The sequence below is a fragment of the Typopeltis vanoorti genome, chromosome 16 (assembly GCF_054136105.1).
Source record: "Typopeltis vanoorti isolate ZY-2024b chromosome 16, IOZ_Tvanoo_1.0, whole genome shotgun sequence".
NCBI lineage: Eukaryota > Metazoa > Arthropoda > Arachnida > Uropygi > Thelyphonidae > Typopeltis > Typopeltis vanoorti.
In genome coordinates this window covers 58,846,304-58,860,220 of record NC_143564.1, presented here as the reverse complement: position 1 = coordinate 58,860,220, position 13,917 = coordinate 58,846,304, and the positions used below count along the sequence as shown (strand labels likewise).

Genomic DNA, 13,917 nt, shown 5'->3' with positions numbered 1-13,917 from the left:
AAACATAGGTAATGTGTGGCCCATGCAACCAGTGAATACCTCAGAACTTTCAAAATTCACTTCACAAATCTACATGGTTTGCAGATTCATCTCAACCAATAGAATCAACTGCTCCAGATCTTCTTTAGCTGCTATGAGGGTTGTATCATCTGCATATCTTAAATTATTTATTTTTCTGCTACCAATCTTAATTCCAGCTGGATCTTTGTCTAAATCAGGCCATTCTCATAACTTATTCATTATAAATATTAAAAATGTAGCGTGACAGTATCTAACCATGCTGCACCCATTTTTCCACTCAAACACCATCTGTTTCTCCAAAGACTGTTTGTTTTTACTGAAGCTTCTTGGTTGTCATATAGCTCTCTTATCAAGAGAAGTAGATGTTCAGGTATTCCTATTGATCTCATTACAGTCCAGTCTGTTGTGATTCACACAATCAAAAGCTTTCTTATAATCAATTAAACAGATGAATACTTCTTTCTGAAATTCTCTTGTTCTTTCCATAATCCATCTCTCATATTGGCTATTTGGTCTTTAGTTCCTCTACCTTTCTTAAATCCTGCCTGTTCTTGTGGCATTTTTCTATTCACATATGATTCCAACTTTTGCTGAATCATTTTTAACATAACTTTACTTGCATGTGAAATTAATGCAATGGTTCTATAATTTACACAATCTCTAGCATTTGATTTTTTTGTGGATTGGGATGAATATCGATGTTTTCCAATCTCTTTTCTTCCGAACTTGTTGACAAATTTCAATCGATATATTCACTACTTCTATCTCCAGCTGCTCTCAATAATTCCACTGACACGCCATCAGCTCCAGGAGCTTTTACTTTTGGTAGCTGTTCCATTGCTGATATCACTTCATTTTTCATTATCATGGGTTGCTCAATAAATTCTATCCTTTCAAATTCTCCTTCAATATTATTATATTTCTTGTACAAATCCTCTATATACTGTTTCCATTTTTTTTTTTTTTCACTGCTTCTTCCATCAGACATTTACCTGAATTACTTTTTAACAACTCCTAATCTAGGGATACACTTTCCTGTAACATTATTTATTTTTCTAAACAGATCTCTTGTTCTACTCATAATATTGCTTTTTTTTTTTTCAAAGTGAAATCCATGTGTACAATCTTGTTTCATGTTATTGAAAGCAAGTATTTGCATTAAAGCAACTGTTCTTGATAAAAAAAACTCTGGCATCCTTTCTCCTGCATCATTCTTCAGTCCTAAACCAAATTTTCCAGTGATGCCTTGTTCTTCTTTCTCATCCACTTTTACATTCCGATCACCTAATATCAAAAGAAGTCTATTTTATCAGTACTGTATACTACTTATTGGAAGCTGCTGTAAAATTCTTTGACTTCATCTCCGCTTGAATCTGTAGTCGGTGCATGTGCCTGTATGAATGTAGCATTCACTGGGTATACCTTTATTCTGATTAAAATTATTCTATCAGAAACTGAGTTGTAACCCAAAATGTATTTTCTGCGTTTTCTTCTAACTGCTACTCCATTTCTTCAAAGGTTTTCATGTCCAGAGTAATACTTCATGAAATCATCAGTATCAAAGTGACCCATTCCTTTCCATCTCAGTTCACTGATTCCTAACGATTTCTTCTCTTCACCAGTTCCAGTTTTCCTTGATAAATACTTCTTACATTCCATGTTCCTATTTTATGTAAATCAGTAAAGCAGAGGCATCTTCTTCTGAGATCAACTCTGTCAGAAGTTGAACTTCCAGAAGGTCTTGATCCAGCTTAACCTTAATTGGAAGTTCCGTCTCTGTAATTCCCCAGTAGCCATTTCAGTGCCTTCCGATCTGAATGTCCCATCTTCCAGCACTATATCACAATAACTTAAACCTCTGTTCATAAGATTTTCTTGGCAAAATATATACAGAAGTGGTTTGCCATTGCCTTCTTCTGTGTTTGTTTAGCCCACTAAGTAAGGCTAAACAAACTGCAAGAGATGAAGAAAAGTAAATAGGAAAGATTTGCCGAGGGGAAGGAGCAAGAAGGAAAGAAAGAAGAGTAGTGACCAGTCTACAGATAATATAACCGATATATTACATTAAATAAGGCATGGTCCAGCATCAGGTACCTCAGGTTCACCACTCCTGCACTCAGTGAAGTGAGCCCTTCAGGGATCATCAGATAGGAGGGTGATAAATGAAGAAGAGTTCACTTGTGAGGAAAGCCTGGTTTCCTCACAAGTGAACAAGATTAATAACGGAAAAAACTCACGTACAAAGATTATTTAATAGTATAATTTTCACCTGTGTGTCACAGGCATCTTCAGTACATTAAGCTCAAATTAAACAATAACTGACAATTCCAAAAAGCGCCACCTAAGTAGCTGGTGTAAGATAACTAAAAAGGTCAATAACTTTCCTAAAAAAATAAATAAATAAAATAAATAAAAAAATAAAATAAAATTTTATTTTTATTTATTTCGGACAAATGGGAAGATCCCACTCTATTTGGCTAGAAGAACACCAATCTTATATTGAATACTTTAAACCTGAAAAGTCTGGACTTGCAGAACATGCCATCTTCACTAGACACAGAGTTCATTGGAGAAAGACAAGAGTTTCACAAAAGTCAGTTTCTCATGGAACGCCTTTATAAAGAAACATGTGAAACTCTACTTCATTCTCCTAATTTAAACAGATACGACGGCTTACATCTATCCCCTTTATGGGAGATAGTACTTTACAAATCAGCTAATCTTTCCTAACTTTTTATTTATTTATTTTTAGTTATCTTACACCAGCTACTTAGGTGGCGCTTTTTGGAATTGTCAGTTATTGTTTAATTTGAGCTTAATGTACTGAAGATGCTTGTGACACACAGGCGAAAATTATACTATTAAATAATCTTTGTACGTGAGTTTTTTCAGTTATTAATTTTGTATCGATATGTCTACTTACGGTATACCTCTTTTAAAACTTCTGTTAACAAGAGTTTTATATACATTCTGTTGGGAGGAGAGAGATAATGGGAAAGCTTGTGAGTGTATCTGCACACTTAAGTTTTCTATAAACTGAGAAAGAGTACCATGTCCCATCCAGCATGAAATTTCATTGTGTTGTTCCATCAAGCTCAGATAGTTGCCTGTATTTCAGGAAACTGATTAAACCCCAGAGACAGTTCAGTGATGATGTTAAAAAGAGTAATATCAGGGTTTGGAATGTCATCTACAAGGTTAGTCTGAGAAAGTATGGTCTATAGATCTTAGTGGATAAATAAATAGGACGTCTGCAAAAAAGAAAAAAATTGAGCAAAGCAAAAAATAATTGCCATTGTTTGTTTCTTGTTTAAGCAATACAGAATTATAATTTGGTTAGCTAAATCCCAAATTGCCAAGCCATCTTCATTCAGTATCCAGTGTATACGTACTAGGGGACACATCATGTTAAGTGAGGAACTGGACCTTAGGTCAGAAGCTCTAATCAGTTCTCTGCATTCCTTAAAAGTTATGTGGAAATCTCCTCCCAGTTATCTAGCTTTGATCTCTGAGTGATTTAAACAATGTGGGCAGATGAATTGGGATGTGACTTTAGTATGTTCAATGCAAAGCATGTTGAATACAGGATTCATGGCTGTGCTATATTGCAACAGGTAGCATAGTCAAAATCTGGAATGATAGTTTATCCCATTTTAGAGAGGTAGTGAATACAACAAATTTTCTTTGATGGCAAGAAAATCTAATAAACTAATAAAAATAATGCTAACAAATGAAGCAGCAATTCCATTGAATAAGACAGAATGCATCTGGATTTGCTGAGATAGGCACCTGCATTTCAGGGTTTTGGAATGTTAACTACAATGTTAGGCTGAGGATATATGGTCCGTAGAGTTTAGTGAAAAGACAAATAGAAATTGACGTAAGAAAATGGGTGGGGAGTAGAATAAAGTAAAAAAATACGAGGATGGTCTGAAAAGTTCTCGACCTAACAATGAAAAAATAAATTTATAATTTCAAAATTATTTTTATTTTCAACATAATCTCTCTTAAGACTAATACATTTATTCCAGTGATGCTCCAGCACCATTATCCTATCCCTGTAGTGGTTCTCAGTAAGATCTGCAAAATACCCCTCTACAGCTGCAATCACATCTTGATAAAATCAGTTTTATTCTTGTTAAAACGCTACAAGCACTGTTCAAAGATTTTCATGCGAGTGCGTTTTTGATCTGCTGTGAGCAAGCGTGGCACCCATCTTGCGCAAAGCTTTTTCATTTGCAATTCTTCATGCAAAATATATCCTACACTATCCTATAGTCTCAGCAATTTCATACACATTGACTCGCCAGTCATCCAATACCATGCACTCGATCAATGATTTCTGGTGTTGTTACACTTTTTGGACGTCCTTCATATGGATCATCTTCAAGGCTGGTACGGCCACGTTTAAACTCAGCAGTTCATTTCTTAATTGTTGAAAATGAAGGAGAAGTGTGCCCATATACTTTGATAACTTCAAATGAATTTCTTTTGCCGTTAAACCTTCTTTTACAAAGAATTTTATAACTATATGATACTTAATTTTATCCATTTTAAGGGATACAGACAACACTTTTGCTTCAGATAGCTGTATAAAACAAACTACTTCATAGAATGACTTGCAATTTCACATGGCTGCTTATGACTGATGTGCCAACTTAGGGGAAAAATAAAATAAAAATCGTGTCGATAGTGTTGCCATCAATGGTCGAGGCCAAGAACTTTTCAGACCACCCTTGTAATCTAAATTGTTTTTATAGGATGGTTACATAACTAAATATATACTGCTCAACTCTTCTTTAGTTTCAAAAAATAGGAAATGTGAATAACAACAAGGGAGGCTGGGAACATCTTTGGAAGTTGTATGAGAGTGTGATGGAAAAGAGAGTAAGAAACAGGTGTTTTGCATGGAAGCTAATGAGTAAGTTAATGCATTGCCAAAGAGGGTCGTAAGTACATGGCCAACAAGTGAATTTAAAGTATGATGAGATTTAGCAGTTTGGTGGGACCTCCCACAGTTAGATTCCATGAAAATCTTGGTTGAACTAATAATATTCAGAGAACTGAGAAGGAATTGCCTTTGCTTTTTTTACAATGACAAATAATGTTCTTTTTATGAAGGTTTAATATACAAGGGGTGGGGGAGGGAGGACTGGAAAGTTCTGATAAACACCTAGAACGAAAATTAATTAATTTTGTCTTCTTATATATCCTAAAAGAAAAAGAAAAAATGATTACAATTTGATGGAACATGGAGGTTAAAGGGTTTTAAGATATGTTCTTTTTTGTTGTTATATCAGTTGCTTTATTATCATGTTTGTTCTAGGTGTTTATCAGAACTTTCTAGCCCCCCCCATTTCTTAAAGGTCCTAATTATATTAAATCTTATGTAAAATCATTAAAGAACAATATCGACTTAGTAGTACATCAGCAGACAAGTTCTGCTTGCTAATTGTACCAGTGATTCCACATAGTTCCATCTTGTCTTAATTTGTATTTGGTACAGTTATAATATTAATCTCAATTACCTGTGCTTAAAAATTCATCCTTGCATTTTCTGATGTTGGCAAGTATATTACCAACAAACAAATTGACCAACTTGAAGAATAAAATTAAATGACCACATCTGATTTTGAGAAGGGAAAGGAAAATTATTATAGTTAGAAACAAAGTAAATTATGTTTTTTTGTCATTCATATTCAGGTGAGTAAAGTTTTTAATGTACCTTGTAGGTTTTCCCACAAGCAGTTCTACATTCTGATTATAATAAAAATTTGCCTTATGTTATTTTTACTACATCATTATTATTGTAAATTATTGTATTTTTTTTATCCTTTATAGATTCAAATATTATAACAGCAATGTCTAATACTTCTACTGCAACAGAAATTTCAGAGAGTCTTAGTACCAGTAACAGTGACGAAATTGTTTTTGATAACAGCAGTAGTTTTAATGGGTCGCTTGAAATTCCTCCAATCTTTTTGCAGACCACAAGTGCCCAGGTTATTTCTGGAGCTTTTGTTTGGGGAGCTCTTATTCTTACTTGCCATCAGGTATGAATGCAGTTTTTTTTTTATACTAAATATGAAATCTTGTAAATTATTTATTGTTTGTTTAATGCACAAAACATCTCCATATCATGTTGCATAGTTGGGAACTATGCAAGCTCTACTGCAGTCACCTGGAATTTGACCTTCTGACCAGGCCATGCAGTGTAGCCACTGCAAAACTTTTATGCTTCCATATTTGAACATTTCTGGTTTAATATCATCTACTCCAGCGGCCTTTCCACATTTCAAGTTTTTGATTGTTTTTTCTACCCCAAGTATTGATATGTACTCCTGTTTGCATTTCTGTTGAAAATTTTCTGCTACTGTTTATCATAGCTTCTTTCATTTAACAGGCGGCTCTCAGAGTAATTACTCCAGACATCTAAAACATCCTTGTCTTCAGTTTTCATGTCAAAGATGACTTGAAAACAAGATAAAGATCATCTTTGATTCTATTTACAGTTATCTTTCCCCCAAGCTTTCTAAGCTTTTTCAATAGCCTCCAGAACATTTTGCCACAATTTTTGTATGTGTCATCTGTGTTCTTGCCAAAGTCTTTCCATGACTGCTGTTTAGCTACTTGTACACATAGCCTAGTTCTATTACGTTCTTTCTCTATATTCTTTTAAGGCACCTATGTTTTATTTATTTATTTTTTTACTAGGGGGGACTCTGCCCCCTGATGCCTACGGCACCCAACTCCCGAGTTCCGGACTGGTAGGCTGGTTCTCCTTGAATTCTGATGACTTGAAAGGGATTCCGTCCCTTGCGCCTACAGCACCAACCCCCCGAGTTCCGGGCTTATTTATGGGTTATGCTAATTTCAATAATGAATACTGACACGTACTATTATTTTCATTGTTTGATTTGTAGGATGTAGGTTTATCATTGTTTAAAAGCCTACATCTGAATCCAATTACGTCACATCTCTTTCCAATTTCAGCTTATCATTTTATAGTATAGAGTAGATGTTACTTCCACTAACTGAAGGTTATTTGCAAACCTATTGTATACATTTTATGCTATGGATGAACTAAGGATTTTTTTCCTATTTTATCAATTTTATATATGGATTTTGTATTTTTAATTTATTTTTTGCATAGTCCAGAAACCCTGCTCTAGAGAAAAAACATGGGATTCTTTCAAGCCACTTCAGGCCTCCAATAAACAAGGTGGTAGTCTCACACCAGGTGATGAAATTCATCTCCCACCTAAAGACAATTGCAAACATCTATGCCCATAGCACGATTTGAACATGCTGCTGTAGATACGTTAACCACTCAGCCAACCAGGCTGGCAAGGAGGTAGGAACTTTTGGTATGCTTTCTTCTTTTCCAGGACTTCTTCTTTTAAACTTTTTATGTTGACCATGGTGTTCTTATTTTTCTATCCTTGTAGACAACTTTATCATATGCCTTCCTAATGAAATTAATGAATATCTTCTTAAGAGTTTGCTACTGAGACTCTTAGGTTTGGTTCTTGCTTTGAAATAATTTTATTTAGTCTTGAATAATGTTTGTATAGTTAAGTCTACAGTTTGCCTGTTAAGGCTGCTAAACTTTAATTCTTTCAAAACTTTCTTACACATCTTCTTTTTAATGTGATATTCATTTTTATTTTCCTTAAAATTGAGTGATAATCTCTCCCAGTTTCAGATCCTCTATATACTCTTGTATCCTAAACTAGCTTGAAGTTACTAGTACCATTGGTAACATAGCCAATGAGGTATTTTTTGTGTCTTCTCTCCATGTGAACTTTTGCATGTCTTTATGTTGGAACATGGTTTGAGTAATGACTGGTCTGTATAGCAGAAATCCAGCAGATACTTACCAGTATTATTAGCCTTGTCCTTATTCTCCATATTTTCTCAAAACATTTCTGTATGCCTGGTGGAATCCATTTCATACTCTGCTGTTTAGATCTTCAACAAGGACTTTTTCCATTTTTCTTTGTCAGCTGTAATGACTCAAAAAAATTCCTCCACTCCTTCAGGTGAACATGCTATGGGACCATAGGCACAAATAACTCTCTTTGTCCATTTCTCCATTTTGAAGTTTGTCCACTTAACTCTACATGAAATTGCCTTCCAATCAAGAAGTTTATCTTCATGTTTGGTGTTGAATGCTAACACTACTCCTTCCTTTCCTTGATCATTATTGTCCAAATATAACATCCTGTACTTATTATTCAGTGAAATCTCACCTATTTTTGTCTCAGTGATGCCAATTATATCCATGTGTGTACTTTTCCAGTTTTTCTTCAAGTTCGATGTCTTTTCCATTAATGCTCCTGATATTGATGATTCTTGTCTTTAGTTCTAATGTTGGGGTTGCTTTTCTTCTTTTAGATGTTGAATTTGAGTTTGTTCCAATAGCTAACTTTACTGTTTGCCCTGTTAGTAAATAACTAGTGGATATTTACTAACAGGATGCACCACATGAAGGTGAGGATTAGACATTAGGTCATGAGCTTGAGTTCGTTTTCTGCATTCCTCAAATTTGATGTGGAGGTCTTCTCCCAGTTATTTGACCTTGACCGTTTAATTGTGAATTACAATTACAAAGCATGAAAAACATACACTGTTAGTGTTCTCAGCAGCCCTTTATACATCCAACAAGAGGTTCTAGGAAAATTTGCCGCAAACATTTTCGCCATAAGACATTTTGCATTGATTTTTGTAAATAATCAATAGATGATAAAGGGTATTATAAATTCATTAAAAAGGCAAATCTTTATTAAGGTGAATGTCAGTGATACATAACATAATGAAATCATTTAAAAATTGTGCAAATTAAAAGAGATGCTGCATAAATAATTTACTTTGCTCATTGCAAGAAATGCTAATGCTGTGAAGCATTTAATTTTCGTGTTGTAATAGATTTAACGGTATTGATATGAACATATAAAACATACTCCAAACCTTAACAAGTATGGTTGTATAAATCTACTAAAGATTTGGGAGACAGCCATCCTAAGACATTAATATTTATTACTTTTATTTTATTTTATTTTTTCAAACTTTCTAAGACTATTATTTGGACTACTATTTCAAAACTTTGAACTTTTTTTTTTTTTTACCTAGATGGCGCCCTATTAGGACTTTAGTCTTGTGTTGCACGCTGCTATTACTTATACTAGCCCCACTGTTACACCGGATTGTGGTTGTCTTGCATTTGTAACAAACTTTGTGTTGTGTGCTCTGAAGATGCTGGATATAATACCGGCGAAATATTAGCTTCTAAGTTAATAAATAGTTATTTTCTTATCCATCTGTGTTCATATCAGTACTGTTAAATCTATTACAACATGTCTGATGAACGCATAAGCCTAACCACGTGTTTAAATATTCTTCATGGAGATAACATCGTACGTAAGGCACGACAATACGGTAAGTGGAAAGTAAAATTGGCGCAGCAACTGAACAGGTTAGCCTTCTTAAAAAGGTGCCGAGATATCAATTTGATACCAAACTGTATAAAAATTAGGAACAAGTTTCACTTGGCCAAAGCCCAATGTATTTACAAACGAGCGAGTTTAGCACTATTACGAGAACAGGTTTACGCTACTCACCGAGAACTTTAAAAAATAAATTCCTCCATCAGTGTACTACATGATCTCTGACATTTTGAACCCGAAGCTATGGGATATCTTGATAGAATCTCCGACTCGACAGCCAATAAAGAATTTGCTAAAGTTAAAAACCGACACCGGAAAAAATTTGAAATCCTCCAGCAACGCAATGTTACGCAGTGGCCACAATTTCATCAAGATAGTGTCGTTGTGAACCTATCATCGACAACCTTATCCAAAGAGGCCACGATTGCATTAAGTCTTGGACACAATTTTGCCATTACTCCTAAAGAAGTTCCTAAAACCAAAATAATGGCTTCCGTTGAACGTGGGATATACCACTTGCCTCCAGCTATAGTCGATAATATTAGGTTAGATGTGGCCAATATCCTAATCCATTCTAAACCTCCCAAAAATAATATCCCATATAAAGAAATAATAGCTCTAAAAGAACTACACAATAATAACCACATTACAATAACCAAATCTGACAGAGGAAACGCCACTGTAGTAATGGATACAATAAACTGCATGCACTGCTCCAAGACCGGTCTACATATCAAATCATAGATCGAGATCCCACCAACTCACAAAAGAATAAGGTGTGCAAGTTACTGAACAAAGTCACTTCCTGGCAAAAAGAAATTGTCAAAAAATTCAAACCCTTGCACGTTAAAACACCCAGAATATATGGTGCTCCTAAAATACACAAATAAGGTACACATTTGCATCCTATTGTAGATAGTATAAACAGTCTTGCATATAAACTAGCTAAACATTTAGCCAAATTACTAGCCACTTACACAAACAATTCTCCCTCTTTTGTTAAAAATTCTACCCACCTAAAAAGTATTTTAGAAAACCAACCTTAAATAGTTCAGACCTAATGGTGAGTTTTGATATCACCTCATTATTCACTAATGTACCACTGATTGAAACACTTAACTTACTAAATTCACAATTTCCCCCAGATATATTTCGGCTATTTAAATTCACAGTACAGGCAGGTTATTTTACATGGAAAGGGAAAATATACAAACAATTAGATGGGACAGCTATGGGTTCCCCCCCCCCCCAGCCAACTTCTACACAGAACATTTTTAGTGCATCTAAATAGCCAGCACCCTAAAATCCACTTTACAATGGAACTAGAAGCTAATAACTGCCTGCCCTTCCTGGACACACTGATCACATCTTCCAGAAGGTTCCTTATCATTTTCGGTTTATAGGAAACCCACACATACATGGAGACACTTACACAAACAATCACACCATCACCCTTTCAACAATATGGTATCTTAAAAACACTAACCCATAGAGCTACAGCAATCAATTCCAATGGCATTGCTCTCACTGCTGAACTTTCTCACCTATTTCACACCTTCTTAACCAATGGTTATAATCCCCATACGATAGATAACATACTAAATGCTACCCAGAAATCCCCTCTATCTACCACAGAAGACTACATCAAAACTATCACCATCCCATACATTAAAGGCACATCTGAAAAGATATCTAGGGTGCTTAACAAACACCAACTACACACCATATTTAAACCTTATGTGAAATTAGCAACTCCCATCTGTTCACCTAAGGACAAATGCACTCCTTTATCACATCCAGGAGTCTATGAAGTGCCCTGTTCTTGCCATCAAGCCTACTACGGACAGACAGGAAGAACTGTGGACATCCGCCTCAGTGAACACAAAAAATATATCCGAGACTTTTGCTATGGCAAGTCAGGTCTGGCAGACCATGCTTTGGATACCCCAGCACACAGGATCAATTGGAAAAAAACAAAAAAACAAAAGTAATGCACAGAAGCTTTTACAAGTCAGAGAGGTTGTTCCTGGAATCAACAGAAGCCTTAAAACACACTCCAGACCTTAACAAGCATGACTGTATAAATCTACCGAAGATTTGGGAGACAGTCATCTTAAGACCAAATTAATATTTATTACTTTTATTTTATCTTATTTTATTCTTTCAAACTTTCTAAGACTATTATTTGGACTACTATTTCAAAACCTTAAACTTTTTTTTTTTTTACCTAGATGGCACCCTTTTAGGGCTTTAGTCTTGTATTGCATGCTGCAATTACTTATACTAGCCCCACTGTTACACCGGATTGTGGTTGTCTTGCATTTGTAACAAACTTTGTGTTGCGTGCTCTGAAGATGCCGGATATAATACCAGCGAAATATTAGCTTCTAAGCTAATAAATAGTTATTTTCTTATCCGTGTTCATATCAATACTGTTAAATCTATTGCAACATGTCTGACGAACACATAAGCCTAACCACGCATTTAATTTTCGTGTTGAATTCAGCATGTTTGATAGCGTAACTTCAAACCAATGGCAACAATTTTGCAATAAAGATTTTGTGCCATATGAAATAAACAACCTGTTATAGTTGTTGATGTAAATATGTTAGAAAAAGCATTGATAGTTGCTTTCTCGAGGTCAACCATTAATGTTTCGGGATCTAATGATGAACATAAGCCCTTTAAAGCACTGAATAATCTGCTGTAAGTTAATTCTGATTTGCCAGGAAGCAAAGCAAAAAGTTGCCATGGAATCCTTAGGGGTCTCATTCCAGTCCCAAGCCTGGATAGAGGAGGGTCTGTCAGATGAGTATCAATGCTCTGACCGTAAAGAGAAAACACGATTGTTATCTGATGCCTATATGATCAACGTTGCCTGGATCAACAAGGTCTACAATACCAATCGAGCCATTCCGTATCATACTCATTACCTGTTAGTGATATCTGCTGTAGAATTTTATCTTTATTAATCGATACTCTGCTTTTTTTCATGTTTTAACTATGGTCTGTTTTGGTTGCCACCTTCTATTAATGGTTCTAATCATTTTGTACATTTCCCTAGTTTTATGCTTTCATCTTATCCATTCTGACTGCTTTTTTTTCACCTCATTACTTTTTTCTATATTGCTCCTCTATTTGTTCTGATGTATCCCTTCTTATCCTTAACCTTCTCTTCTCCTGTACTAACTTCAGTGTTTTATGTCTAATCCACATCTTCTCTTCTTCTAGTACTGTTTCTTCAGCTACATCTTCTATCACCTTCATTACTCCTTTCACTCTTAGATTGGAATTTTTCTTTGTCCAGATTTTAAAGTTTTTCTTCTAACACTGTTCTGTACCTTCTTCCTATTTCTGCTTCACTTATTCTTGCTGTATCTCTTGGATTCCGATGATGGGGTTTATATTTTCTTTTTAATTTCAACTTGATATTTGTAATCACTAAACTATGATCCGAGTCTATATCCACTCCTTGAAAAGTTCGACACCGCTATACTGATGTTATCCATCTTCTTTTAATCATAATCATATCAATCACGTTCTTGATTTTCCCATCATTTGATCGCCACATACATTTTCTACACTCCTTTTGCTGGAATGCATCTTGTGTTACAGATCATTACCTCGTGGCCTGCAACAAATTCTAACATTTTTTTCACCTCGTGCATTTCTTTCTCCAAAACCATATTTTCCCATGACTCTTTCCCAACCATTATTATGTATTCTGATTTTGGCATTCCAATCTCCTTCAATAATTAGTACATTTCTTTGGTATTGTTTCTATTGTCTCTGTCAGAACTTTGTAAAATAAGTCAATATCCTCTTCTGTGCTGTCAGATGTTGGTGCATATATCTGGACTATTGATATATTAAATGGTTTTGCTTGAAATCTTGCTGCTATGATTCGTTCATTGACTGGTTTGTAGCCTAACAATGCCTCTCTAGCTCTTTTGTTAAGAAGGAAGCCAACTCCTTTATGCCTGGTGTCATGCCCTGACCATATGACTTCGCATCCATTTATCTCTCCTAATGATGTTCATTGCATCTCCGCCAGTCCTAGTATATCACACCGATATCTCTTCATTTCCTCGTGAAGTAATTCTAGTTTTCCTGTCATCCAAAGTGTTCGTACATTCCATGCTCCTACTGATAATAGTTCTGTTAGTTTCTGTTTCCTTTCGGTATCCCACTTTTCGATGCAACCCCGATCGCTTGATTGGTATCATGGACCTTGTTGATCCAGGCAACGTCCGAGCCGTCATGTTGTAGCTGTTGATCATACAGACATTGGATAACAATCATATTTTCTCTTTATGGTCAGAGCATCAATACTCATCTGACTGATCCTCCTCCTTTATCCAGGCTCGGGACTGGCATGAAACCCCTAAGGATTCCATGGTGGCTTTTTGCTTTGCTTCCTGGCAAATCAGAAATAGCTTACAGCAGATTA

The 13,917-nt window shown here is 35.3% G+C and overlaps 1 protein-coding gene across 2 annotated transcripts in view; it reads left to right on the top strand.

The window, feature by feature from the left end:
• LOC150098051 (transmembrane protein 184B-like) overlaps positions 1-13,917 on the top strand; it is a 146,492-nt gene that overhangs the window by 19,600 nt on the left and 112,975 nt on the right. For both annotated transcript variants that reach the window (XM_090406121.1, XM_090406119.1), the window contains exon 2: positions 5,863-6,074. In XM_090406121.1, the coding sequence (XP_090262247.1) occupies positions 5,883-6,074 (192 nt within the window). In that variant the 5' untranslated portion in view covers positions 5,863-5,882. The remainder of the gene's footprint in view (positions 1-5,862; positions 6,075-13,917) is intronic.